General features: G+C 39.5%; 2 protein-coding genes across 6 annotated transcripts in view; both read left to right on the top strand.

Annotated features, from left to right (window-relative positions):
- Positions 1–6,080, top strand: part of myt1lb (myelin transcription factor 1-like, b) — a 146,601-nt gene extending 140,521 nt beyond the window's left edge. The window contains exons 21-22 of one of the 4 annotated variants that reach the window (XM_054797061.1): positions 2,113–2,175; positions 3,391–6,080. In XM_054797061.1, coding sequence (XP_054653036.1) covers positions 2,113–2,175; positions 3,391–3,528 — 201 coding nt within the window. In that variant the 3' untranslated portion in view covers positions 3,529–6,080. The remainder of the gene's footprint in view (positions 1–2,112; positions 2,176–3,390) is intronic. The other 3 variants (XM_054797064.1, XM_054797062.1, XM_054797063.1) reach the window with 3 other exon arrangements.
- A 3,200-nt stretch (positions 6,081–9,280) lies between these two features.
- LOC129192355 (peroxidasin) overlaps positions 9,281–24,532 on the top strand; it is a 67,023-nt gene continuing 51,771 nt past the window's right edge. Inside the window, exon 1 of one of the 2 annotated variants that reach the window (XM_054796303.1) lies at positions 9,281–9,521. In XM_054796303.1, the coding sequence (XP_054652278.1) occupies positions 9,334–9,521 (188 nt within the window). In that variant the 5' untranslated portion in view covers positions 9,281–9,333. The remainder of the gene's footprint in view (positions 9,522–24,532) is intronic. The other variant, XM_054796302.1, reaches the window with a different exon arrangement.

Genomic DNA, 24,532 nt, shown 5'->3' with positions numbered 1-24,532 from the left:
AAAAAAGTTATGCTGTAGTATATTGGAAAAAAAACAAAAAAGATGTGTAACTGATCCACAAATGTGGTCAACATGATAATCCTATACCTACACAGGTGGTCCTCTGGTTACTAGCAAGGTCCGTTCCTAGACTGTGATGTAAGTCGAGTCGTAACTTATACTGTACCTCAATGAACACACTGTACACAGAACACACGAATGACGTATAAAATACAATAATAAAACAGGCACAAGTATTACATATTAAATGAAACGCTAATAATAATAAAAAAAAAAAGAACAACTCCTTACTTTATTCCTGTGGTTGTATTGCAGACCTTTCTACCCTCTTAAAATATTGTCCCAGGCTATATTGTCTATATTGTCCCTCCTCTTCTCCTCCCAGATCTCCTTGTAACAGTGTACAGAATCCATGACCCCTCTAGCATTCATTAGCATTTAATAATCTTTATTAATAATGGTCACCACAGTTGAGCGGTTGGGACCAAAAGAGTGGACAATATTGGTGGGGGTTTCCCTGTCTGAGTTTTTTATGATGTCCATTTTCACTTCCATGGTGATGACTTTGCTTTTCTTAGGCGCACAGCCGCTTGGGAGACATAATCAAGTGCAAAAAGTTAACTACTAAGCAGTGTTGTTCTTCCTCGGTGTGGCTGCTCAGACACACACTGTATTCTTCCGCCCGGCATGAGGCACACGCTGCATTTTCGTGCTGCACGTCACACATATTCTTATGTAACCAGTTCTCTCGAGAGTCTCATTATTTACAGACCAAAATTCAGTTCTTCTGTAATTTATGGGAGCATCTTCATTACCATGAAACGTTCTACCACGCAACGTTGCAAACCGAGGACCACCTGTAGTTAGCACTATGCTGTTACTGTACTACTGTTTACTTTGTACAACACTAGCACAAAGCTAGGATCATTTTTATTTCTAATATATAGTGGAACCTCGGTTAGCATGTTTTTCAGTTAACGTCAAAAATGTATGACAAAGTGTTGCCTCGGTTTACGTACAGTTTTTGGTTAGTGGACAATACAGCGCGCGTCTTGTTGTGTTATTAATACACTGCGTGAGTCCAACTGTGTTCTTTATGTATTTTTATCACAAAACGCCCTACACTTTTAATAAGGAAGTTAGGTTGCTAAGTTACAAAAAGGCAACCAGAACCAGTAGTCAGCTACGAAGCCCGTCTATGATGTCATCAGCAGCTGACTGTCAAAAATGCTAACACAAAGCACGTTTTTACAGTTTTCCGTTACATAAAACAATTCTAAATGCACATCAATGACGCCTGAAAATGATATATGAACATTTAGTGACTTCTACCTTCAGACTCGATTTGGCAGCGAGACACAACACGGACACCATCGTCCTGTTTTGTCCGAAGTTATTTCTTGAATTCAATAGTGTTTTTCACCTGCTGCCACCTGAAACTTTCTTTGGCTCCATTTTGGGTTATTGAGGTGAGAAGCACTATTGAATTCAAGAAATAACAAAAGAAAAAACGGCAAAATGAGACCGTGGTGTCTTTGGGAACACTCACATCAAGAATCGCATCTTCAATTAAGGTAAAAGTCATTTTAATTGATCCCTTTCTTTCGTCATTCATATGTGTTTATATGCATGTGGAATTGGTTACTGCATGTCAAACTATGATTGTGAAACGTGTTTTCTGTTAACATTTTCGCCTTTCTGGAATGGATTAATTGGATTTACACAATTTCGTATGGGGAAAAATTGATTGGTTTAGTGTCCGTCAGACCTAGTCAGACCTTCTGGAACAAATTAATAACGCTAACCAAGGTTCCACTGTATATTAAACTGCTTAGTATATCATAAAGGTGATGAATATTGTTGGAAGACGTTTGGACACATAAAATAACATTCAAATATTTAAAAAAATTTTAAAATCTGTATTTTTAATCATTATTTTTCCACAATTCTTTTTCCCAATTATTCTGAAAACAATCTTGTTAATATTATAGTGGATGTGAGTGACAGACTTAAACATGAAAGGTCAATGTGCATCAGTAGAGTATTTGCCTGAGCAAAGTGTAAATGACATTCATTTAGTCTTATGAGAATGTTTTTCTCTTCTTTCTGCAGAAACCACTGGCACACAAAGAGCCCCTTCTTAGGACGAACAGCTGCTTACAGCTCCACCAGCAAGTAAGCCGTCCTTCATTTCGTTTTACGCACGTGTGTCCAGAACGCAACAGAACTTTTATTAAATCAATACAAAAAAGTTCAACCATTGAAATGTCATGACAATACATATATGGTCTTTGAATGCCTCATCTTGTAAATTCTCAAATTCCTTTCAGTAATGTCAAATATTGTAGCAATGTAGGCTATAGAGTGGCCCACAGGTTTGGGTTTTTTTCATATTTTATCCCAAAAATAAAAAAAAATAAAAATCCCAAAATAGCTCACACGTCACTCTGAGGACAAGCGGTATCGTTATTGGGCTTGTACCAGTATTTAGTTCACTTTTATTGGAGTTAATGTTTTTAATATCCATTCTGTATCAAAATTGATTGACTGTGGATTTTTAATTCATGTAATTGACTTACAGTAAGACAACGGTAACTACAGTATTAGTTCTGATTCCAATCGTAATGTTGCAAAAATCAAAGGTTCGTTGTTGTGGTTAACTCTAGGGGTGTCCTGATACAACTTTTTCACTCATACCGATATTGCAGCATTGAGTATTGTCCGATACCATATCAGCACGAATCATACATACAACTATTACTTATTTTTTAGTGCGGAATGTTAGAAAATGCTTGACCAAGTGATTTTACTCAAACAGAGAACAACAGTCAGCAACAGTAGGTGTTCTGTCATAGCTAATGACAGCTAACTTTTTGGCGTCGCTGGGAGGTACTCGCTGCAAATGTTTTGGACAACACTGGTTGTTTGAGGGACCAAGAGGATTGTTCATTTGCCTTGTGGTCTTGTGAAAATCCTCAGGCTGGTTTTGTTGTGATGCTGCTTCACATGCACAATGAAGTTGGTCGCATTAAACTTCCTCAGTTATGTGCCACCACCGGAAACTCCTACATGGAAAGTTTTGTCTCTTTGAGCCAACGTCACTTCTGCTCCTTGCTGCTTTGTTAGCGCGTTAGCACGCACTGTTGCTGTGATCCCGTGCGCTCTGCATGCTGGATCCAACAGTGTTTATAAAATGTGCTATATAAATAAAGTGGATTGGATTGGATCCGGGCGCTGCTGGATAGAAGTGCTGGAGCGGAGTCTGCTTAAATGGAGGCCCGTTTCATCCGATATCGGACCAATATCAATATGAGATCGGGACACCACTCATTAAATCATCATGTTGATTTGAATCGTTTCCTCTAACAGCTTGTGTTTTTGGATCTTCAGGAACCAATCGAACAGAACTTCGATGCCTATGTGACCTCTCTAACGGACATGTACACAGCCCAGGACCAATACCACAGTCCAGAAAACAAAGCCTTGTTGGACAACATCAAGCAGGCGGTCCAAGGGATCCAAGTGTAACATTTGGTGAAAGGAGCTTCCTGTTCATCCTTGCAAGATGTGGGTTGTGTCCCAGAATCCACAAGAGACAGTAAAGGTTTCATCTCCTTGGTGCAGAGCAGTCACTGATGGTGTACAGTGTTATATATTCTGAATTCTTTAAGAACAAAGAGAGGTATTATGCTTAGCGAGAGACATTGAGACGAATCCTTTTCTTTTTTTGGGTCTTGCTTCAAGGAAGAACATAAGTGTAAAACAGCAAAATAGTTTTTGAGGACATTCACATTTTGTACGTTTTCATATGAGCTGACATAGCGTCATGTAATGTTTCTAGCTGCTCACATATGCACATTTTAGTGTATATTACTGAACAGTAAGCTGATTCCAACTGAACATGCGTTCTTTTTATTGCTTGACCACATTTTAGATGAAAAAACAAAAGCTGCGCTGGACAGTGATACAAAAGGACAAAAACATGAGGAGGAGACTATAATAATATTTCACCTCAATGGGTGATTTTAGGTTTTCTTTTTTCTTCTATGTCTTGCTTGTAGAGTGTTCAAAGGCAAGAACTGGCTTGCAAATTGCTTTATTTTTGACAATGCTTGAAAAATGTGTTTTCATTTCATCTAAAAAAAAAAAAAAAACTGTGTAGCTGAAATGGGGGAATTTTTAATTGGTGCTGTAAATGAATCTGGAGAGGAAACTGACCGGACGTATGTATGAATGTATGTATGAGCAGTTATATTGTAAACATCATTACACGGAAACCCGATGGTGGAAATCCCATTATTTAGGACAGCAAATGAATTCGAGCAGGAACAGCATGTAAGTTGACATCAAATCCCCAAACACAAATGTTGTGTGATGACAATGACCGAGAGACGTCACAATCCAGCCTTCCTCGTATCAAATCCGACCTGTGTTGCTCGAATCAAGAAATATCTCAGCAATATAAAACGTAAATCATTTGTTTATTGTAGTTACGAGATACAATCTGCAAAGGGGAAAAAAAAGTAGGGTATATGCAATTTCTTGTTTATAAGCAAAGCGGGGCAACACTAATCTTTTTAATATAGCCTATGTAAAATATTGATTTTTATACAAATCTTTTAATACAAAATGTTTTTAAAAAGCAGAGGAAACCTGATTACTGAGTTGTAGAAGTGAAAGGAAATACGTTCCACATTTTTTCTGTAAGATTTTGCACAGGGACACCTTCGTTTCCATGTTTTGATGTTCTTACAGAACTAAAAGCAGTACCCGAGAGACGAAAAGGAGGGTTTTGTAAAGAGTATTTATAGACAGCGGGACTTACAGGGTCACTGTCCCCACTTATGTGCCAGTAGACTATTTGCACTTGTCCTTGAAGATATTATCCTTACAAACGGCGTCGTGCAATTTTCCAGGTGACCTCTTTGGCACACGATTGGAGTAACTAACTGTTTGGAGCCACTGTGTGGATTTAGTACCACTGAAAAAGGAAGAACAGGGAAGAGGATGACTATAATCATAGCAGTACTGTAGGCTATTGTAAAAACATTATCAATGTTCATTTTTGCTATGTTTAGGAAGATGAAGTTATCCCCCCAGCAGCACTTTATATCTAATCACTGTACAAAGGAATTAATTATCAATCAATTCAAGGTTTGAAAAAAATAAGCAGAAGAAAACAAGGGCCTGGTAAAACGAGACCTTTGAGGGGTGATACAATCCAGCATCACACACCCTGCGTGACTGTACGCACCCCACCATTCTCCTGTTCTAGTTGTTGGCAGTCATCAGAATTTGCCTTGTCCAGAGCGAATGCAGCTGAATCTCATCGAATGAACTTTGCCGTCCTCTTCCGGGACTCTCTCCTGCGCATCATCCATGACTGCATTCGCCTTTTTCCCACAGCATCGTGTCTGCAGCTTTTTGCCAATATAGTGATGCTTCAGTAGAGTAATAGCTAGTACAAGTTTTTTGGATTAATTCTCATTATCAGTCAAAATGGAAAAAGGGATTATTAAAGCACAAACTGCTCTTCTGATGTTGGTACGTAAATAACAAAATTTGAAAAGTGATCTGTGACTATCTATGTGGGACGCAGCAAAGGTTGTCACATATTCAGAATGATGACTTTTCATTAAAAAAAAAAACATATTGTGGAGATCATCAGAGTTTATTATTTTATTTACACCATTTAATTTTGAGATGGGTTTCAGTGACCATTAACAAAGACTGGATTTTGTATAAACTATTGTGCTCTCTGTGGAACTGAAGTTTGATTTATTTTTGTACGACACAGCATGGATTTGTTGACATTTTAATTTTGCTATAAATGTGTGAGATCACAAGTTGCTGTGATATTTCATTTATAAATCGTGAACTTTGTACAATTTTTGTCATGCTGGATGTGGACACATCTTATCTCTGAATAAAGAAAAAATGTGTTGCCAGAGGCCTGTAAATTGCCCCATGTTCTTGTTTTTTCCCCCCCTCTCCATAATGGGCAACATATTGTAACTCAAAGAATTCTAGAATGATGTGGAAATGGTCACTGTGTGGCATCCCGGACGGGTTATAGTGCACGGTATCTGCTAATTGCTCTAATATGATGCGATGTATTAACTTCCTTTGACATTCATGCTCAAGTGACAGCATTTCTCAGCAATTGTTCACAATGGAATTTGGGGTTAATATACGGATTCGTCAGCAGATGGCAGCAAACTCGCACTAGACAACTCAAGGTGGAACGTCTATAATAAGATGACGCAGGATCTTATGCAAATGAGCATCATTACACCAACTAGTGTCGAATAGTAGAAACGCTCGCGATACCTAAATTAACTCCTAAGTCACTCACACGGAACACATGGACATATAAAATACAGTAATAAAAAGATTAAAAAAATAAAAATTAAATGAAACAGCCGTTTAAAAAAAAAAAGAACAACTCATAATTATTATTATTATTACTGTGGTTGGTCTGCAGGCCTTTCTACCATCTTAAAATACTCCCAGGCTAGTCTGGAAGGATAACCGCTTCTCCTCCCAGCTCTCCTTGTAAAAGCGCACAGAATCCATGACCTTTCTAGCATTCTTTAGCATTCAATCATGTTTATCTGCAAAGATGGTTGCGACAGTTCAGCGGCTGGGACCAATAATGGCGGACATCTCTCTGAGCTTTTTATGTTCATTTTCACTTCTATTGTGATGGCTTTCCCTTCCTTTGGCTGCTGCTTGGCAGACATAAAATCCAAAGAGTAAAGTAATAGTAAGCGACGTTATTCTTCGTCAGTACAAGGCACACACTGCATTCTTGTGCTGCACGTGCGTGTATTCTTTCAGTGTTTGAGCGAGTCTCGTGTTTACAGACCAACATGAGATGTTTTATTAATTTATGGGAGTGTGTTCGTAACCACGTCGGAACATGGAACGTCGCAAACCGAGCACCACCTGAATTGTTTTTTGTGAATTGTTTAACGTTATGATTCAGCAGCTATGGGGTGCGTAGTATGGATACGCCATAATATGTCACAACATCCTGATAAACAACACATGAGTGTCATAATGCGTTCTTAATGGCTTCCTTGCGAGTTAAATACTGTAGCCATTGGAATGCATAGTATGTACTGTATACAGTATTTCAGTTACATCAGTATTTGGTTAAAACAGCCTCATGGTTTGAATTAAAAGCCAGGCTTGGCAAAATGAAAACAGTTGCACGGAAATGCATGCTACAAAAACAACAGGATATTTCACTTTGTTCAGTGACACGTTGATGCCTGTGCTTCCAACAAAGAGTAACAAAGGGATGTAAACGTGTTTATTTGTGTCTGCGTTGCAATGCACACAATTGGGTCAGAGGCAGTACATTCACAGATGTTTCCTGTTCTTCACTGAGATCAGAGTACTGTTGCGGCCCAACAACAAGTTTGGAAAACAGGATGGACAAGTAAACAAAGCAAATGTAATCACATACTGTAGCAGACAAACTGTGAAGCTAGTGTGTGTCCCAGTGGGTTTTGTATTTTGCAAAGTCATATTATTTATATGTCTTCACGTTTATTTGGAGCCCATTTGTAGAATGCTATTGGTCCATTTTAAATTTGGTCTCCTTTTAAGATTTCACTCCAGTAGTTGGATATTAGGACTACGTTAAACATTGCTAGTTTGTGCTGAAGTTGAATATGACAAATTACATATGAGCAAAGCCAAAGTTTTGTATTGCATAAACGAAGGATTTGGTGCTGCCCACACACAGTCAAATCTATAGTGGTCGAGTGTTTGACTCACCTGACTTCCGTGAAGGCAGCGTGGGTTCAGTGATGGTGGGAATGGTTGTCTCTCTGCATGTGCCCTGGGATTGACTGCCGACCAGTTCAGGGTGTATGTAGTCTGCTCCAAGTCAGCTGGGATCGGCTCCAGCTCCCCTAGGCAACACTGAACAAGATAAACCATAGAAAATGGGTGCATGTTTTGGCCAAAAGTTGACATACGCTCATCATGGATGATTTACATTAATTTTAGGCCCATAATTGTTTATTTGAAACTTTGTTTTTTCCTGGGTGGAACGGCTATACATGATTTTTTTTAATTATTTTCCCAAAAGGTTGAGGTTGGCGCTTATTCAAGGCCATACCACAAGCGCTTGCGTTGCTTTATCCATTTCTACAACAGTTTGGGTCATTGGTGATTGTGATCGCTCCTTGCCAGTTGTATATGATAACTATCACATTTACAAAAGAAATCAATCGAAAGAATCCGAAATAATCTGTGTGTGCGTACATACAATTCATATACAGGTGCATCTCGGGGCTGTGCATTATCATGCTGCAACATGACGTAACACAATGGGCCTTAGGATATCGTCACAGTATCTCTGTGCATTCAAAATGCCATCAATAAAATGCACCTGTGCTCGTTCATAACATACTCCTGCCCAATACCATAACCCAACCTCCACCAATGGCCACTCAATCTGTAACCACCAGACATGTCACCCATTGAGCATGTTTGGGATGCTCTGGATTAGCGTACAGTGTTTGAGGCAAATGGTGGTCACAGAAGATACTGACCGATTTTCGGACCCCCGCCAATACAGTTGAACTGTACAGTTTGGTGTGATCTCTTATTGTGGCCAACCTAAGCCACATCTGTGTAATAATCATGTTGCTTCATCAGCACCTTGATATGCCACACCCGTGAGGTGGGTGACATATACATTATGAAGGCTCACTAACGCAGATTTAGACGGATTTGTGAACAATATTTGCGAGAGATAGGCCTTTCGTGTACATAGAACATATTTTAGATATTTGAGTTCAGCTCATGAAATGTGATCAAAAGCAAAAGTGTTTACGTTTGTTTATACTGTACTTTTGTTGCGTATACAGAACTTGGTTATGTTTTAATGACCAATCAAAAAGTGTCATAGGTGTGGCTGGCAGGCTACATTTTTTATTGACAATAGGGATATCATAATTAGGCCAGTCAGATCTGCCTCGCAACAAGTGGCAGGAGGCTAATCCAAACAATGATGTTTCTTTAGGTTGCTATTACTGCTAACTAGAAATCATTTTTAATCTCAATTGTTAAATTTTAGAACGAATGACAAATAATTTCTGTTAATAAAAAAGACAGGGAGAGAGTTCTCCTCCCTCGTACATACCTGAGTGGTTGGTGTTTGGAAAAAAACCCGCCAGTGAATGATTGAAAACACACACACTGTCTTTGACTGCTTGGCCTTCTCGACCGGCGCGTGCACGTGTTGGCGCGTGAGCGGCAGCAGTGGCTGTACTGTTGCTCGCCTGCTCGGTGCTGCTCGGCTCACTGTTAGCAATGGCGCTGCGGGCTGGCCAGCTCCTCTCTCCTCGTCTCTTCCTCGTCTCGGCTTGGCTTTTGCTCGCTAGCGGACCTCATTCGGTTCTCTCTTGTCCGAGTCGCTGTTTATGTTTCCGAACCACGGTGCGATGTATGCATCTGAACCTGGAAACTGTACCGGCAGTCTCTCCTCAGACCACCATTCTGTAAGTGCCCCCCTCTTTGTATTTCCCTTAACTCTAACGGGATCAGATTTGTGAACTTTTGTCCACATTTCAGTCCTTCGGCAAACTTTTAACGCTGCACAGTGTTTTTCCTTAACAGTCTTAACCTTCTTGGCCACTCAATCACGCTGAAATGCAAACAAAGGTTTTGTGGAGTACTGGGATCTTTTACTATGTTCCAGGAAGTTTCCAGCAACACCTGCTTAGCTTAGCTGTTGGCTGAAGAGGTTAATGGTCAAGGCTTTTAGGGTCACACAGCTGCTGAAGGGGAGGTTAATGTGGAAGGTGCTCAGAAAGTCCCTACATCAAAAGTCAAACTTATGGATGCGCTTTAAATGCAACTGTAACTTTTGAACATCCACGTCTGTGCAATGGAAAAATGTTTTTCCTTCGCTGTTGTGTTTTGTGTTCCTTCTCTTGACGTCCCCTCTCTGATGATGCAATCAAGTGCCAGACACTTGTGAATGTCTCCTGGATGTCCTACTCCTCTCAGAAACAAATGTACATCACTGTACCTATTTTGGTGGGTAAAATGACTTGTAACTAGGTTCTTAGTGTTTTTTCCTTTATGTCACTTGGCAAGTTCAATAAATAACTTCGTAGGGAACGTTTATAGTACAGCAGGTCCTCAGTTTACAGATGAGTTCCTTTCCTACAACACATTGTAAGCTGATTTTCAGTGTAACTCTGAACTTATACCTAAGTCACTACATCGTACATAGACCACACGAATGGCATGCAAAATACAATGGATTTCATAACAGATACTTTCACATGTTCAAGGATATATTCCTTATTTTTGATCATGGTCGGTTGGCAGCCTTTTTGCAATTTCTGGTTTCACTTCTAAGGTTGACTTTCCTTTTCTTCTGTGTATTGCCACTGCGCTTGGGAGACATGATGAAGGTGCGGGGGGCGGCCACGTTCTCCTTCCTCAGTGTCTACGCATGACAATGTATTCTTAATCCTTGAGCATGTAACATGTAACCCACCAAAGCCCATATTTTGTGGCTGGGCCGGCACCCTTGAATGTGTTGTCTATGAGCTAGGGTTGTGAACAATAAACCAATGTGACCGGATGGCTTGTTTGACAAGTGAGAGATACAGCTGTGTCAGTAGCAGCCTCCTTGATTGAGAAGAATCAGCCATAATTTCTTAGATTAATCGATCATAGAGACATGCACCAGTATCGCGAGGCTAGCAATCGGTTGACAGTGCGTCTCTAAAACAATGCGAGAGCCTGGGCTGCCGGTGAAACGATTCTCATTCATGCTCCAGAGCTTACATGACTGAAGACGAGAATGGATGTAAATAGTAGCGGTGTGCAAGTGCTAGCTCGTCATTGCGTAAGATTTTCAACACATCAGCAAAACAAAGTATGGAACGTCTATACTGTAGAGTTTACAAGAAGAATGCAGAATTCGACAAAAGCCACGGCATTTGCAAGCTATGCAGAGCAGCTCTGAAGTACACTGGTAGCACAATAAATCTGGACGAGCTGATAAATAATGATAAATAGTGACAGTTTGAGGGACTTGGCTGTATTTATTTGTTATTGTTGATTGGACTGAAGGCTAATTGTTATCTTTTTTTATTTCTATATTTTATATTGATCCCATCAAACAAAAAGATGTTCATTCAGCAAGTCTTTTTTTTTTATCCGTGTCTAAAAATAAATACATTTGACATGTGATTCTGTTGTTTGTCTTTTGACTTTATTTTTGCTCGTGCCTTACAGTATGTTTTGGGATATGATGTGGCCTATTGCACATTTGGAAATACTGTAAGAATGTCACTTTTATTAAATTGGCTTTTTAAATTTTATAATGTAAGATTAACATCTACATCAACAAATGGTAACTGTAGAATCATATCATATTGAATCTTATTGCTCGCACACTCGAATCGTGTTGAATTGTTCTGTTTTTAAAATATATCGTTTTTCAGTATCAAATCATCTGTCACAACAAGATATGCAACCCTACTACGAGCCTGAACATTTCATCTGCTGCTTGGGAACATCAACATACTTTGACTTTTACGGCCCTGAAAGTACAAATATTCACTTTAAAGGTGAATAAGTTTAATAATGAGGCACATTCGTGTAGACTTGGCTTGAGGGGGCAAAAATGTACTTCCACTCCTGTTTCTGGCTTCTATGCTTTCCACCCAACTCAATAGTTCCCTTTTTCATACGATGGGGAATACAGCTGCCAATCAAGCAAACCCTCAGATACATTGGCGCCTTTGTGTGGAATTGGCTCTGTAATCTACTTGTCGATGCAGTGACCTATTAATAGCTACATTCAGCCTGGGAATAGGGGGAGGACAAAGGGGCATCTTAGTCCGCTTGAACCACAGCAACCACTGTGCAGAAAATGGCCTTGTCCTCTAACTTATGGGGTCAGCCCACAACAGCCTTGAAGTGAACCCATCATTCAACCCAGGCACACCCCACACCCCTCCCCCCATCGTCGTTTGCCACAGCAATGAGAGGATTGTTTAGGTGTTCTTGCAGGATGTCTAAAACTGTTGCACAGCTGATCCCACATAAGTGCTCGCTGTCATTTCCTACATGCTTTCATGCTTGGGAGCTTTGAAGTTGTAGCCTTCCCTCACCTGTCTGTCATCAGGTCAAGACATGGCTCCATGGCCGTTTCCTCGTATGCTGTAATATAACAGTCAACACACGACTGACCCTGTGCAGGAGAAACGTCTAAGAATTGGTCATCGTTGTATGACTCAGAAATCAGGGTAGATAGCATGTGTACTATGTGTACAGTATACACTAAAATACACACCTTTCAAATGCTGCTACATGTAGCTATTGGACAAAAATTCTTTACTGCTTTTGGTATGAGATCTACTGCCATTCCTAAGAGGTAGCGAGAATGGGAATTTTATGTTTTTTTAAATTTTTTCTCTATTGAATTATAGCAGTGGCCTTCAATCGGTAACCTGTGGACCACATGCGGTACTGCCTATTTGCGGACCCTGAGCTGAGTATTCACTGTCGGAACTCATGTTAGCTTGCAATGCTGGATTTTGATCGTCTTATTATGCACAATGTTTGTTGGCGTGTTATTAAAATTTGGCTGGAAGATTTGGCCTTCAAATTAAAAGGTATAGCAGCATTTTGTTGGCTTGTTGCTTTACCGACTGTAATAACATTTGCTTTTATTCTTTTAAAACATTTTGTATTTAAAAGATTTGTATTTGAGGAGCCTGACAATGTTCGGTCATCCCTCGCCACTTCACGGTTTGAATTTACAGCTTCACTATCACGGTTTTTCAAATATATATTCATTAATAAATCATGCTGTTTCATGGTCAAGACAGCCTAATTTTAGTCAAGAAGTATGCATATTGAAGCTAATTTGTACTTTTTTTGCCTAAATTACACATTTTTAAGCATCAAAATGGCTATATGAACTAAAATGTGTGTGTATATATACAGTAGAAGGCTTTCAGAAGCCTAATTCAAAGAGGCTGAGAATGATATATAGTATTCTACACTTCTCACTAGGTGTCCGTGATGTACAAGTACCAGATTGATCGTCAGGACAACAGGTTCCAGGTTATAATGATCTCGGAACAGGCACAATAATTCCTAATAAAAATCCCCAATAAAAATCTGGGCTATTGTTGCTGCAGTAACCCATGCCAAGCTAAAACAAAACTCTGAACCCCCGACGTCACTTCCTGTCTGCCCGCTACTTGGCTCCCTGACGGAACACATTTATAACAACGCACACGAGCACGAGTCTCATTTACATCTTAAATGGCTTATTTACCCTTATTTTGTCTGATACAGTATATGCTTAATATGTGTGTTATATTCGGGTAAAACAAATGTAACGGTGACTATAGGGGTGTTAGTTCATGTCAAGAGGGCTCTAATAATGTTAAAAACCCAATTGGCATGGTTGTAAACAGGTTTTCTGCGCTCTAACTACGAAAATATTTGATTTATAAAATTCAGTTATTACGGTCAGGTCTGGAACCAATTAATCGATAAATGAGGCATTACTGTAGTGATGTGACGTTCACACCCCCGTGTAGCTGGTAAATCTATAAATCAGTATGATAAAACTAAATGATGAACTGCTAAACTGAAGGAATGGATGGATAAGGTACTATGTAGCGAGATAGATAGTAGAGGTACATGGCTCATGTGGTTGTATCGATTTGAAAATTGTTGTCAGTGGTCATTTTGAGTATTTTCATTAATTAACAAGGTGTCAGAGAATATCTTACAACTTGTATTTTATCCTCTTGTAGAATATGTTGGCTTGCCAAAATCTTTTCTTCAAGAAACTTGGACCAAGAAACACTACTGATTTTTCCCCAGATTTTTTTTTTCCGACAGCCATGTGTTTTTCAGGTGTTTTCTCTATGGACTCTAGGCATGATAGTAAATTATGATTCCTCACTGTAATAACACATCTGTATAATTTCTCAAGAATGTCTTCTTCTAAATTTTTATTGGGGTCATGATTTTGCTGGGCTGCAGATGGAATAACCTTAGTGGAAGTTGTGGGTTTGTACATTACTGTGTGTCAGTAGTTGCAATAGCAATATTAATAGCTTGTTATTCAAATTTGTCTATACTGTTTTTGAGCTTTGTATTAGTTTATAGGGCAGAATTATGTCCTGCTAATTATCTGAAGTAACAGAGATTTATTGGGTGCAGAACACACATTGCATTTAGATTGTGTTCAGATTTTGAGATGAGTATTTGAGATGTAAACACAGACCAAACACTGTATCTCTTTGTAAACACTGCATCTCTTTGTAAATATTATGGTACATATAGAGGCGTCCCTTGCAACATTGTGGTTCAAATTTCACGGCTTCACTCTATCAGTTTTTCAAAATAAATGAATAAATTATCCCCGTTTAATGGTTGACTGCGACCTATTTGTCAAACTATGCATATTGAATCAAATTGTATGTATTCTTTAAGCATAAAAATGGTTAAAATAACAAAAGTACAAATATAAGGCATTCAGAAGACGTGATGTAGTGTAATATCTGTGACTTGTTGTGTGCTCCTTTTAAGGGGCGGGGCCTAGGAATTGACGTGTGTGACACCATCTAGCTATAGTTGACTGTGTTTTGATGAATGTTAGCATTGTGGAGAGTACGAGTGACTGGCGTGAGTTGTGGCTGACAGCAGCCCCTGTGTGAGTGTTCACTGCATATGTTGGCTCAGCTTGTTAATAAAGCAATTGAAGTGCATTAGCAATGTGAGTCTCTCCCTAACCACAAACAGGGGCATTATAGTACTATTGTACACTGGTCACTAGGTGTCTGTAACATTACATTGATGAAATAATAGCCACCACAGGCAGTACGCTGTCCAGAAAAAAACAAGGAACTCTGTCAAGCCTACATGTGAGTGTATGTTATGTTTTATTTATGTCTAATATGTCTTATTTTTAGGGGTGTCGGGCCGATATCAGCATTGTGGATAAAATTATACCACAGATGCTTAAAGAAGTGAAAGGGTCTGTTTTTCTAATGCATGCTGTTGCTGATGATTGTTCTCTGTTTGAGTAATATCATGTGATCAAGCCTTTTCTAACTTGCACACGCTACAAAATAAGTAATAAAAGTATGTATTATTCGTGCTGATATCAGATTGAAACCGGTATCGGCTGATATTCAAGGCTGGAATATTGGTATCGGAAGTGAAAAAGTTATATCGGGACACCACTACTTATTTTATATTATGTCTACTATATTGAGTAATACAAGTGTAAAAGTGATTAGAGGGCTCTAATAATGTTAAAACCGTATTTAGAGGGTTGTAAACAGGTTTTCTATGCTCTAACTACAAAAATATTTCATTTATAAAGAAGGAATCCTATTTCGCAGATATTTTGTTAGTTCACTTATAAGCAATTGGAAGGCACCTGTTGAGATACATTGTTGTTATCTACAACCATGACTGCGTTGTGAATTTTGTCATGGTGAATAGTTTACAGGGTAACAAGATAATTATCAGACGATACCAAATGCGATGTATCCCTAATTTGCACAAATGCCGATCATCGATCACTACATAGCCTGCTATTGTTCTGTGAATTGTAATGCTTTAAGCACATATGATCATTTATTGTCTACTGGTTTACAATTACTGTGTTATTACAGTTTTCATTTATGCAGAGCAATAAAGCAGTTAATGTTGAGACAGTGGCAGTGTTTCATGGACCCATTGTGATTTGTGGGTGCAAAAAAAGCCGGTGAATCAGTTCAGAGGCGGTCGTTGACACACTGCAGACACACAAGATTTACTTGCAGATTATGAGCTTGACAACAGCTGTAGATAAAAAAAAAAAAAAAAAAAAAAAAACATGTCTGTTGTTTCTTTTGTCATGCTGAGGCTGGGGGTTTGGAGTTTTGCAGTGTAACCAATGAGGATATTTTCAGAAATGTATATCGGTACCATTCAATGAAATGTCCTTGAAGCAAGTTGTTGATTATCATTAATGATTTGTGAACAGCGATCGCCTTACAGTCCATCTATGACTCGGCTACATTGCACGTGCGCATGTATGACAAATCGTACCGGGCCCTGGCCCACCTCTGCCAGTTATGCCAGAGGAGGGGAAGTGTGGCGACTGAGTGCTTGCACTAGCCAAACAACTTTAGGTGCCCAAGCACGGTTTGAATGGCCGAGTGTGAGTATGCAATTAATGTGAATGTCCCTCAGTCCGCTTGCTGGCCCAAATCAGTGACCGAGTAACACTGAGTCAGAGGGAAAGTGGAGTTCCATTGTTTGGAATTTGCTGCAGTCAGGCTTTGTGAGGCACTCAGTCTCTGCAGCATTATGGAATGCAAAGCCAGAAATCCCCAAAGCTTTGCTCATTTGCACAGTGAGATTAGACCTAAGATAGTTGTTGAAAGAAACTACACTGCCTGCTCCAGCCACCATGTAGCCAATTGTTACCAACTTCTTTTGAATTTGATTCTGAATAGAAATCTTCGATGTCAAACTTTCTCACTTTCTTTCCAAAGACAGTACTAACACTCCATTGCAGTGTAATACATGAAATATAATGAATATTGTAACATTATAAATGTGTTCCAAATAAAATATTTCTGATGTAAAGGAGATTTCACGAGATTAGAATTTAGCCAAAAATTAGCCGCTAAAAGTTTAAGGAAAAATAGCGGCTAATTACGGTAATAATAAAATCTATCTGGAGTGTTATGGTTGTCGAAATGGACTAAACTGAATTCATTTTTTTGGTTTGGACACTTTCCTTCAGACCAGGCAGGGGTCAGGAACCTTTTTGATGGTACGATCGTGAACAGTTCTGGCTAACAGTGGCATGTCTTTAAGTAATTTGATTATTTTGTCTTTATCCGAAAAGTTGCCACAAAGTTAATTCGCCACATCAAGCATGATTGTTTTCGCATATTCGCCATCTGTGAATGGCTTTCTGTTCCTCGCTATTGCTAAAGAACCAGACAAGCTGGCCAAAGACCAGTCAGTGTGTCAGCTCCGTGCAAGGAGTTGCTGCTGGCGACCTTGCACTCTGGACAGTATGTTTGGCATGCCTTCTTTCGACTGTCCCCCGCTGGATATTTAGATGCAAATGTAGCATGTGTCGAATTGCCGTTTTATATTTGACCGTTTCATCAATGAAATTTTCGCACTGGATATTAGACACACAGCCAAATCTGCTCTTTCCACAAAAGCGAATTTTAACACTGTGATTTCTGTAATGTTTTACCTTTTTTTTTTTTTCAGTGTTAAGAAATGTGTGAGAGCCAGATGCTGACATCAAAAGAGCCAAATATGGCTTGCAAGCAATAGGTTCCCAACACGTGCTTTAGACAGACCCGATATCAGAGCTTTGGTCTCTTTGTCCAGAACTGATAAAACTGTACCATGTCCTTGTAAATATGCTAATGTGCTCTCACTGACCAGACACTGTTGGAATCTTTGGTAGCACAATTAAATTAGTTGGTACTCAGAAATTTTGTGGAAGATCTCTCTATAATTTATTGTATTTGGAAGATGTAAAGGTTAAAACTTGGTTATTGCTGTGTACTGTATGAACAAATTACAGCTGTATGTGGTCTGGTTTCAGCGAGATATCTATTTGTTGCAGTTTAGGTCCGTGTTTTTTTCTTTTTCTTTTTCTCTCTCTATGAAATGATACGTTTTCTCCTTTTATTCCATGTTTGTGTTTAGGTATTAATGAGTCACACTACCCTGGATCCACACAGTCTGTGGTAAAGAGTACTTGGGTATGTGTCACAAAGTTAAACAAGTTTCTTGACCACAAACGGAGAAGGAGAGGTCCACACATGGCGTTCAGATGTACAAGGTAGGCTGGGGAGCATCCAGTTTTACTCATTGTCTGTGTCCAGGCAAGTCCTTCTTCTGCAATGCTGCTCATTCACATTAGAAGCACCATATAAAGTAAGGTCCGTCTGTGAACTCAAGACTGTTTGATTCTTTGGATGCACTCCATTTGCAATGCCGAACGTGTCAGTGCTGTGAAAACGTTTATGCTAGTCCCAGCTTTACACTGTGTGCACAATTATTAGGCAAGTCAGTATTTTGACCATATTCTCATTTTTGTGCATCTTTTCCAACCCCAAACTGAATAAACTTGACTTGACTTAAGCATACCAGGTGATGTGCATGTGTGTACTGAGGGAGGCCTTAGGAGATCAACACCCTTTATTAGGTATGCACAATTATTAGGCAGCTTCTTTTCCTTTGGCAAATGGGCCAGAAAAGAGATTTAACAGACTCTGAAAAGTCAAAAAGTGTAAACCATCTTTCGTAGGGATGCAGCTCTCTTGAAATTGCGAAAATGCCAAGATATTAGGACGTGACCACAGGGCCATCAAATGTTTTGTCGCAAGTGTACAAAAGTGTCGCAAGAAACGAGTCGGGAGAAAAACATGCAAATTACCTGCCAAATATTTGAGCTAGCTAGTAAAGGTCTTAAAAAGGTGTTAAAATAATGACATGACCTCCTTGCTCACCTGGCCTAAACCCTGTTGAGTACTTGTACGCCCTCAAACATATGATTTACAGTGAAGAAGAAAGTGCGCCTGTCTGAACAGTGTCTGGGAGGCTTTGGTTGCTGCTGCACAAAAAGTTGATGGTCAGAAGATCAAGACAGACTCCATGGATGGAAGGCTTTTCCGTGTTATTGAAAAGAAGAGTCATATTTCCTGGTTCTAGTTGGGACCCGAGCAGCAGTATTCTGGTTGTACTGGAGATGTTTTACATCTTGTCCAGAGAACCCGGTAAGAAGGCTGTTACAGTATTCTAGAATGAATCTGGCTTAAACACTATTCCCTTGATTTTGTCAATGTTTAGGTGGTAAAAACCTGATGATGTTATTGAGTTAATGTGGCTGTACTCTCCAAGACTTTCAAGAAAAAGAAAGCAGTATTTAAAATACAATACCTAGAGTCTTTATTGCAACAGGTGCTTCACATGCACCAAGTCTGTTGTTTAATGAAGGGTTACAACTGTAAATTCAGGCCTCCTCAACTTGCAACTACAGATTTATTTGTATTCCCTTCAGTTTTTAACGACACCCCTGTGTAGCTTTGCTGCCATATTAAACACCTTGAACAATAAGTACTCTAATTTTCTGTATGCAACTTGAATAAACTGTCCCTAAATCACCCCAGTGAACTCACTGGACCTCTCTTTTCATTCCATAACGATACAGTGTTCCCAAAATACTGCAATCAGATTGCCAGTGTGGCCCAGGCTAAATAGGGCATTGTCGCTATCTTTTGACATGTGGAAGATCTGAAATATGTTGACCCTATACAGCATGTAGCAGTACAGAAGTCCTTGGGAATGGAAAAACTATTCAAGAAGCACAGCTATTTTAAAATCTCGTCCATTTACATTGGATCTGGTTGTTTTGGTCCTCTATATAGTACTGCTTTTGTTGTCTATTTTACAAGGTTCACTCATTACTGAGGGAGGAAAGTGGTTCACTTTCAGGCCCTTTGTTGTGTCCAGCTGTTGCCAGATCTAAAAGTTTTTCTTATGAAGTGATGAACATGTAATGTTATTCAGCATGTCAACATGATCAGATTATACTTTTCACTCCCTGCAAGCATGCATGCGGTCATGGGATATATTTGTTCCAATGTCATAGCACCAATACTTTGAGTTCACTCCTGCCAAATGAGTCTCTCCTTCCCTCCCATCACACAGACAGCTGATGCCTTAAACACTCCCTGCTGCTGCAGACAACACTCAGCTTGACCTGATTCAACCTTTTCTACAAGGACACGCAGTCATTGCAACAATGAAAGTTTATGTAAACTACCTCAAGATCAAAAACAACAATTTTATAGACATGTCCCAATATTTCATTGACACCACTTGTGACATATCATATCCTTGCATAATAACCTGAAGGAAAACTGCACTTTTTTTTATTTTGCCCATCATCCACAATCGTTATGTGAAATATGAACACATATTTGTTTCCCTTTTGTGTGCATTCTAATGAGAGAAAACAAGCTAGTATGAGCCAGCTAACAATGAAGGTCATGGGAGGTACGTATTTAGACTATGAAGCCCACAGTACAGTATGTACAAATCTGTTTGTCTTTCTAAATTTAGTGGTTGCGCCTTAAACACCTGTGTGTCTTATACACCAGAAATTACGGTACATTAAAAAAAGAAAATTCAATAAGGGTGGGCATAATCGAGCAAAAAGAGTGAAATTGATTGTTGATACATCACATTTTGATGCATTTCAGTCAAAATGGAACTGTGACTGTGCGTGTGAATGGTTGTGTGTCAACAACTACCCTGTGATTGACAAGTGACCAGTCCAAATTGAACAAAAATTTATGTGAAATTAGTAACATGCAATGCACGTACTGTGTCTTGCTTGCTTAGTATAGCCCAAGTTGTCGTCCCTCATTTGGTGGCATTGTTGGCATTGTAATCAACTAGAGCCTGACCGATATGGGTTGTTTGGGGCCGATACCGATATCAGACTGAAAAAAGCCAGTATCCGATATATCGTCCGATACATGATATAAGAGCTTTGATATACACAAGATAGATACTGGACATGAACCTATATACCCCAAATACGATTCAACACAAAGATGCAGAAGACTACTAAATTAAAATAAGGAACTTTCATTAGTAACACTGTCAGCATAAGGACATGCCTCCTGGTAATTTACTTGTCGGTGTTGCCACAAATTTGTAGTGTTCTTTGCTTTGCTGGTGCTGGAGCCCTGGCTACCTCGTGCACTGTAGATTTTGCATCTAACGCCTGTTGAGTCTTTTGTGAAGTGGCTCCACACCTTACTCTTCCCCTCTTCCTGTGAAATGAAATATATACATATAGTGCATTTTGGTAGTTAGCATAGAATTTCATACTATAGTTGGCGTGAAGTGGCTGCATTGGGCTGAAAGTGATAATACATAGACTAATGTGAGGTGTTTTTAAAATAGTACATTATGTGTTTATTAAAGGCTTATTCACAAAAATATCTTACCAATATCAATCAGGAAAATTTACTAGCTAAATAAAGTCCTCTGCAGCCACTGAGTATTTGCAAACAGCTCAAAAACCAATACTGACACAAACATGAAAAAGTGTGTGTGGGGGGGGGGGTTGACTACAAACAAAACAAGAAATAACCAAAACATGTATCACGTTACTACTGTAGACGTAACTCGTTCAATACCGATTTCAATATATACGATACATATCCCGATATTTTTTTTAAGCAAAGTGAGTTTAGACAAAATCAAAGCCAAATATGAGTGTCAAGTTGTTTTATTAAAATAAATACTTAACATGAGGATGTTTTTTGAAATTTGAAAGCTGCATCAGGCTTAGCAACTGTCTGTCTAACTTCCTTGTACATTTGTGGTAGAGCTTGTTGTGCTACGAAAACAAAACGACAACGATGGACATCGCGAGTCCATCGTTTTCAGCAGGTTTTTAAAGCCGATTTTTCCACTGTTGCAACAGGGCCCATATCTTAGCAATGTGATAGGACACCTCTTCATAACAGCACACCACTTTGCTTTTCCTTTCATGAGGAACGCAACAGGAGTGCGCAGCTTCACACATTCCTCGTACTGGAGTTTGTGCCAAGTTTTTAGGTGGTAAAAGATTTTTTTAGGCTCTGAATTTGAAGTACATTACTGAGCTACCGCTTATTCCTTGCCGATTCTTCCACTGCAGACGCTGTAGCTTCGACTGCAGGCACCAGGCTTATGCTCCACCCTCCTCCCTCCTCCTGCATGCAGATATGGTTGGTTTTGATATTGTGTTTAAAGTAAATGTCGATATTTTTATCGCCCAGCCCTAGATTGAATGAGTTAATACATGGGACTAAACTACATTTTATGTAACAATGTAGCTGCTTTCAAAACATGCAATATGTAAAAATAAAAACATTTTCCAAATTGTTTTAATGAAGACATTAACTTGTGAATGTATGAGCCCCTGTACATCTTGCATGGAAGTATGAAATGAAGTGGGATGCTGTGTATACTGTACCTACATATATCTTTATTTCACTTTAAAACACTATATAGTAGTCTTATATTACAGCAGATAATGGCGGACATGTGGATTAACAGTCTATCTCACAGAGATGCAACTTACACAACGTCAAAACACTGTAATACGCTCTTTAAACATGTAGAAAACCACTGTGGTTGGTTTCTGGTCTTATAGTGAAGGGATTGTCAACTGGTGGGTCGCAACCCAAAAGTGGGACACACCTGTTTTCACTGTGTCGCAGGTCTTTGCATATAACCTGCTTGCGTTGTTTGTTGATGTTCCCAATTACAATGTTTGTGAAAGCACTGCTGATGATGTGTTAAAGTCTGTAAAAAGTTCAAAAGCATCAGACTGTGTGTGCCTCTGTCGGGAGCTGCTGGGAACGTTTATGGCTCTGGAAATGGAGGGCTGCCTTGAGCGGGAGAGGGACGCTGCTGCAGATATCTGCGTGGATCGTACTGGAGAAGAGTGAGACTCTGCAGTCTGCAGTTCACATTGTGTTGCTTGGACAAATTCTGCAGCACAGTGCAGACTCCCATGTCTGATGGGAAAGCAGACTGAGATGCCTTTCATGCCCAATTTGAACTATTGAACAGACTGGGAGCCGGTCTACAGAAGATGGCGAGTTGAGAAGCGCTGATATAGTGTATGAAGGGTAATGTTTGTTTCTCTTTTTGTTAATATACAAGGATGGGTTGGCAGTGAAAGTAAACTTGAACATTTGAAGTTCTCTATTCCTCAACACCAGACAGTTCTGCAGGGACCTGTTTTTTAATCATTTCAACCATTGAGTGATGCTTCAGATGCAGGTTGGAGGGGTAAAATTGTTGTACAGTATGCTTTGTTGGGTCCCTTGAGACCCCGTATCATGTCAAACAAGGTATTCATACTATTATTCCGTTCTTTCCTTTCTCCAACTGATTTTTTTGTTGTAGTAAAGCTTAATTTAGCATGACAAAGTAACACGAACAACAATGCAAATATGCCTTGCATGCTGCTTTAAATTTGCTGTTAACCATACAAATATCCTCGAGGTAGATTCTTATGCCTTCAAGACTGTGTTAGATGGTGCTGCTTGAACCAGCATGTAGTTCTGTGCATGCCTTCATCCCTCACAGCTGGAGGCTGGTAGGCGGGACAGCCACTGCCTCAGCATGCCCGGAAAGTGCACTCTGCATCTTGGGCCTGTCGCCTTGTTTTCCAAAGGGTGGTGGTCCTCTTCACCTCGCCGTGATCCCTACGCTTCCCGCAGAGGACCCTCACCTCTTTTAGCAACACGGTTGACAGTTGACATTTCTTAAGTGCTGTAATCTGATGAAATGATTGTGGCTTGGGTTGATATGGTACTATGCACATGGATTGGCGTATTTTTAAATACATTCTCTAGAAATAACACTTCATATAGCTGATGAAGAGTCCAAACTAAAGTATGACATCTACTCTGGATCTCTACACTTGCTCTATATGAAACAAGTCAGCACATGAAAGAGTTGGTCTCACTCTGATTGGATCCATATGTGTAGGGGCTTGTACAGAGAGAGCGAACTATCAACATTTGACTGGCTATGAAGTCAGTTGATTTTGCTATTGGGCCCATATTATTTCAGAAATACTAGAGAGCAAAAAAACAAACGTATTTATTTTGCTTTACCTATTGTGTGTGTACAATGAAATGGGCTGCTGCATAAACATATCCAATAGATTGCACTTGCATGCCTGGGATTCATTTAATGGACTTATAGAAGCGTGTTTTGATACCATTTTAATGGGGAAAATTCTAATCAACATTGCAGTATGACATTTTCGAATGATCAGGGAAGTACGTTAGGTGTTTCCCACAAGACTGCAATCTATTTGCATCGATGGCAGATGATGTCATTGTCTAACTGGCATAATTGACCATGACGGATGTCACGAGTGCTTTGCAGCCACGTCCACACGCATACAAATATTGTAAAAATGCTGTATGCTGCAGGAGATTTTCAAATACTCGGGCTCAATGATTGTGTGTGGAGGGGTAAAAACTGAGCTTTTTGGTTGGTTTCAGTAATATGCAACATTATCTGATGTTTTTAATAACAGAACATGAAGTTATTGGCTTACGGGTGTTTCATGCAGTGGTTAGAAAGGCAATTTTAAAAAGCATTAATGTTTCCTGAGCTCCATGTAAGTGAGCGATGATTTTAAAGATAATAAATATCTTGCCACTGCTGTGTCTGCAATTTTTGAAAAAATTCTGACAAATAAGCGAGAGCCAGGCAAAATGTGTAAACAAAGTGGTATGAGATTGAAACGTGAGCAATCACACACGCTGGCCTAGATAAGCTTAGCCCGTGACAAGCTGTCGTCAATTGACTACACATTTTACCGACTATCGACTTTCATTCTCACGATAATAAGAAACAAAGTGAACATCAACACAAGATCGGTCGCATACTTTTATCT

Source organism: Dunckerocampus dactyliophorus, chromosome 13 (genome assembly GCF_027744805.1).
Source record: "Dunckerocampus dactyliophorus isolate RoL2022-P2 chromosome 13, RoL_Ddac_1.1, whole genome shotgun sequence".
NCBI classification, from domain to species: Eukaryota; Metazoa; Chordata; class Actinopteri; order Syngnathiformes; family Syngnathidae; genus Dunckerocampus; species Dunckerocampus dactyliophorus.
This window is presented reverse-complemented; position numbering and strand designations above follow the sequence as displayed.